At 45.8% G+C, this 5,001-nt stretch overlaps 1 protein-coding gene and 1 long non-coding RNA gene across 2 annotated transcripts; both read left to right on the top strand.

Annotated features, from left to right (window-relative positions):
* The first annotated feature begins 533 nt into the window (after positions 1 to 533).
* Positions 534 to 1,596, top strand: LOC141025337 (uncharacterized). Its single transcript, XR_012186819.1, has 3 exons — positions 534 to 741; positions 825 to 1,164; positions 1,260 to 1,596. It is a non-coding gene; the product is annotated as an uncharacterized lncRNA (long non-coding RNA).
* A 115-nt stretch (positions 1,597 to 1,711) lies between these two features.
* Positions 1,712 to 4,421, top strand: LOC120966899 (uncharacterized). The gene is made up of 5 exons (XM_073501810.1): positions 1,712 to 2,055; positions 2,145 to 2,409; positions 2,495 to 2,939; positions 3,019 to 3,266; positions 4,119 to 4,421. The coding sequence occupies exons 1-5, from the start codon at positions 1,727 to 1,729 to the stop codon at positions 4,419 to 4,421; spliced, it is 1,590 nt and encodes a 529-aa protein (XP_073357911.1). The 5' UTR covers positions 1,712 to 1,726.
* Positions 4,422 to 5,001: the final 580 nt, after the last annotated feature.

The following is a 5,001-nucleotide window of genomic DNA, read 5'->3' as shown; positions in this document are numbered from 1 at the left end:
TATGGATGAATCTGAAGCAGGAGGTCCGACTAGGCAATGCATTCTATGCAATGAATTTGGCCATAGGGACACTAATTGTCCCACTTTTGTCACTGGGTGTGGACGAGGCAACCGGGGAAGAAGAGGAGGTAGAGGTAGTAGAGGAGTAAGGGCGAGAGGAAGAAGCTAAGCTAGCACTAGTTTGTTCTGAATTTATATTAAGTGTGCTGTGGCACTATGTTCTGAAATTTGTATTAAGTGTGGCACTATGTTCTGAAATTTGTATTAAGTGTGGCACTATGTTCTGAATTTTTATTAAGTGTGACACTATGTTCTGAATTTTTATTAAGAGTGCCACTATGTTATGAATTTTTATTAAGTGTGCCACTATGTTCTGAATTTTTATTAAGTGTGGCACTATGTTATGAATTTTTATTAAGTGTGCCACTATGTTCTGAATTTTTATTAAGTGTGGCACTATGTTATGAATTTTTATTAAGTGTGGCACTATGTTATGTATTTTTATTAAGTGTGGCACTATGTTATGAATTTTTATTAAGTGTGGCACTATGTTATGAATTTTTATTAAGTGTGGCACTTTGTTCTGAATTTTGTAAGTGCAGGAATGTCGGGATTGTGGTTGCTGAATGGGGACATTGATAAGGGTCATCGTGGTGCGATATGGTATGAGCGCAAGCTTGAGCCTCTCGTCACTCGCACTCCTAAGGAAAACTGGAAGATACACTCAGGATGGCTTCAGCGGTACGTGCTTTATTAATTTGCACACTGACATGCATATTACTGGTTGAAATGGGAGACAGTAACTGAAAAGTTCTCTCATGAAGGTTGAAATGGGCCGGCCTTTTACCTTTCGCGCGTCTGGTTGAGTCTATCCCGGGTGAGAAATGCGTCGCCATCGATGGGTCTTTGCTGAGCTGCTTAGTGGACCGTTGGAGGCCAGAGACCCACACGTTTCACTTCAGATGGGGAGAGATGGCTCCTACTCTGGAGGATGTGTCACTTTTGCTCGGACTACCGTTGGCAGGTCATGCCGTAGGACCGTTGGACGCACCGGCTGGTTGGGAGCGAGCTCTTACAGAACGTTTTCACGGTGTTTTTCCGGATGCTCCCGATCCGGTATGGGAGCATCACGGACCTAAGTATGAGTGGTTGCTAAATTTCCGGGTAATTTCCCCTACCTATTCTCTTCAAGTTATCGCGCATAAAGTTGTACAGAAAATAATTGCGGCTTACTAAAACTTTCTCTTCGCTTAATGCAGATCCAGAACTTCCGGGCGCCCTTGACTGCAGAACAGATCACTCGGAGCCTCGAGGCCTACTTACTGTGGCTTTTCGGCAAGGTGATGTTCACGGAGAACCATGTCACCACTATTAGCGCCCTCTACATCCCTATGGCACTCGAGATAGCGAGCGCTCAGACGGCGGATCAGATCAGACAGAGGAGTTGGGGTTCGGCGGTGTTAGCGGCTACATACCGAGGTATGTGCAATGGTTGCCAGCTTACATCGAGAAAGCCAGCCCTTCTTGGATGCCCTCTATTCCTACAGCTGTGGTCGTGGGAGAGGTTCTCTATAGGGCGACCAGATGTACGGGTTCATGAGCCTATAGACGCCATGTTTGATGTTGAGGGCATTGACATGCCTACTTTTGGTCTGTGTTGGACTCGTCGCAAGGTATGCACCGTGTTGTAGTTTAATGCAACTTTTTGTGCACAAGAGATCGATCGATGCGAGCGGCTACTAACTTTTATTCTCTGCAGAGACGCTTTGCTAGTGATCAGACCAGGAAGGCGTACACAGCATTGAACGAGCAGTTCGATGCGTACACCGGGGTCATCTGGCAGCCCTACACGGAAGCAGCCATACAAGCGAGATACCCTGCTGGTATGTCTGTGCTATGCAGAAGGGACCGAGATTACTGGATGACAAAATCGAAGATCATCTTCGATGTCTTCGTCGAGGAGATGGCACAACAGAGGGTTATGAGGCAATTTGGTCTTCTGCAGTTGGAGCTACCTCCCCCTATAGAGAACCCGGTGCCAGCACACATCCACAGGTATTAACCAGTTTTTCAATGTTGCATTTTCTTTCATAGTACTCCATTCGAAGCTTTAGGTAATTGTTGAACACACACCACAATTTTAGGACGACAAGGAAGGGCATGAACAGGACAACTGCTGACTGGCCAGTTAGACTAGAGCCGTATGTTATAGAATGGGAGACAGCAAACACAAATCTATGGCACGAGAATCACAATTTCGATCTCGATCAATTCAATCTCTATTTGCGGCGCTACATGACCGGAACACGGTTACGCATTGTTGAGTACTCCCACCCAGAGGAGTTACCGGATCCTACTCCGTCGGATATGTACCCGAGCTATGATACTTCGGGCTCTAGGCAGTACGCGGTAAGATATTTTTTCTTTACGTAATGTTGTCACATACTTTGACGTGCAAAAGACATACATTATTAATCGTCATGGAAATTTGCAGGCTACCTTGACACGCGAACTGTACGACGACGTGACCACCTTTGGACGATCACTATCGTCTGGACCTCTTCTTCAACATCGTCCAGTGGTACAGCCCTTCTTGGAAAGAATTCAGAATAAGATACGGACTGTGTACGAGGCTATCACGTGCACCCGGAGAACCGATGTTGTTCAGCACGAGCAGGAGCAGCCGCGTCACTCCATGCAACGACATCAACCACGTCCACGCCTAGCACAGCAGCCGACAACCAGGCCACCCCGTCCTGACCAACCTGGCAGTTCTACGTGGCACCCGCAGCACTATGGTCCCACGTCGAGCTTCGTGTTTTCTCCACAGCCACAGCAACACGGTCCCTCGTCGAGCTTCGTGTTTTCTCCACAGCCACAGCAGCAGGGTCCCTCGTCCAGTTTCGTGTTTCAGCCAGAGCAGACGTCACACCCAGCAGGTATGTGTCTTCATATTTACTGTTTTCAATACTAATTGACGCGACCTCATTCTTCATGATGAACCATTCCATCGCGTAGGGGCCTATGGATATCAGGCGTCTATGTCGGCATCACATGATACGTGGGGGAGTGATCAACATCCCGAGGACAACATACAGGCTCAGATGTCGCAGCACACCCAGTGGATGAACATGTTTTCGACTCCTCCACCAGGCCCCACACAGGATACACAGCATGACCAGGGAGAGTCTGAGATTCCTCCTCGTCACGTTAGGGCACCCAACAGGTTGGGATGGTCCCCGATTCCAGATCCGCCTCCCCGCCAGGCCAGACATCGTCACTAAAGCTTCTATGTATCTGTATCAGTAGAGACATTACCATCTATTTCTGTGTAAGACTTATGTCTATTCTATGTATGAGACAAATGACTATGTACTTATGTACGAGACATATGCCTACTCTATTTTAGTACTCTGTTATCGGAACTACAAGATCATATGTAGATAGAACATAATATTCATACAACGAGACATTGCAAGCAAATAGATAGAACTACATCTAAATTAAATGGTACGTAACTGAACTCACAACATACAGCATAAAAACTACATGAAGTCATCATCGTCATATGTTCACGCCAACTTTTTCCCGCCACCCGTTTCCCGCCACCCGTTTCCCGCCACCCGTTTCCCGCCAACCCTTTCCCGCCATATCGCAGCCGTTCTTTCCCGCCATTTTCTCCTCTCTACCTATAAAACCCCTTCAGACGGAGCTGCATAAGCATTGCAGTGTGCTGGTGGTAAATTGGAGCACTGTGGTGGAGGTGAAGCTGTTGTTCGTCGTTCTTCGTTCGAGCCGGAGCACCGCAGTTTGGTGGTCGCCGTTCGTCCTTCATCCTTCACACGCACGCTTCAAGGGTATATTTAAGCCCACATTTTATTTTTCGTACGTGCTCCGGTAGTTTTTGTTAATATATTTAGATGTCAACTAATTAATCTGTCAATATTTGTAGTTGCTACGGCAAATATTTGTAATATAATTGTAGGAGGGTGAATTGTATTAGTTGCTCCGTTAATATTCTGTAATACATAGCTTCGTAATATATAGACATGTCTAATATTTGTTAGTGGGGATATTAAGGGGTAGGGTACGTACTCAATGCGATTTGTGTGTTGCAGATGGCTGAGAGTACTCAGTGGGTGCTTAGCCCTATTGTTCATGTCCAAGGCTTGTCTCCAAGTGTTGTGCAAGTTAGTGAAGTGGACCTCACTTTTGATTGGTTGAAGACTAAATTCATGTTGAAGCAAGGGTTGAAGGAAGACGATTTTGTGTACTACGTCAGCAGGAAGCATTCAGATGGCCCTAGGGAAAGAAAATTGATTGACATAACTGATGATGGCAAGATTCAAGAAATGCTGAGCGAATGGGAATGGAAAAGGGTTGTTCAGTTGCATTGCTACAGGAAATCGAGTTATATGTGATGCATTTGTCATTCGAGATCCGTCTCCCCGGCAGGCCAGACGTCGTCATTGCCGCTCCTATGTATCAGTAGAGACATTACCATCTATTTCTGTGTGAGAACTTATGTCTATTCTATGTATGAGACAAATGACTATGTACTTATGTACGAGACATATGCCTACTCTACAAGATCATATTTAGATAGAACATAATATTCATACAACGAGACATTACAAACAACTAGATAGAACTACATCCAAATTAAATGGCACGTAACTGAACTCACAACATACAGCATAAAAACTACATGAAGTCATCATCGTCATCCTCGATCGATGCAGAACTCTTGCCCTTCGACGATGAAGAACGCTTGCCCTTCGACGATGCAGAAACCTTGCCCTTCGATGATGAAGAACTCTTGCCCTTCGACGATGCAGAAACCTTGCCCTTCGATGATGAAGAACTCTTGCCCTTCGACGATGCAGAACCCGAAAGCGGCGGCATGAAGATATCATCTTCGTCCTCGCTCTCCTCAGTCCATAAACATGGATTATTTGCTGCAATCCTTCTGAAAGTTTCACTCTTCGGCACCACTACCTT

The sequence above is a fragment of the Aegilops tauschii genome, chromosome 6 (assembly GCF_002575655.3).
Source record: "Aegilops tauschii subsp. strangulata cultivar AL8/78 chromosome 6, Aet v6.0, whole genome shotgun sequence".
Lineage (NCBI taxonomy): Eukaryota > Viridiplantae > Streptophyta > Magnoliopsida > Poales > Poaceae > Aegilops > Aegilops tauschii.
This window is presented reverse-complemented; position numbering and strand designations above follow the sequence as displayed.

Excerpts from the sequence above, each read along its gene's own strand:
- LOC120966899 (XM_073501810.1), top strand. The coding sequence starts at position 1,727 with ATGCGAGCGGCTACTAACTTTTATTCTCTGCAGAGACGCTTTGCTAGT. Across the intron at positions 2,056-2,144 it reads GTGCCAGCACACATCCACAG|GACGACAAGGAAGGGCATGA; the intron begins GTATTAACCAGT and ends CCACAATTTTAG. Across the intron at positions 2,940-3,018 it reads GCAGACGTCACACCCAGCAG|GGGCCTATGGATATCAGGCG; the intron begins GTATGTGTCTTC and ends TCCATCGCGTAG.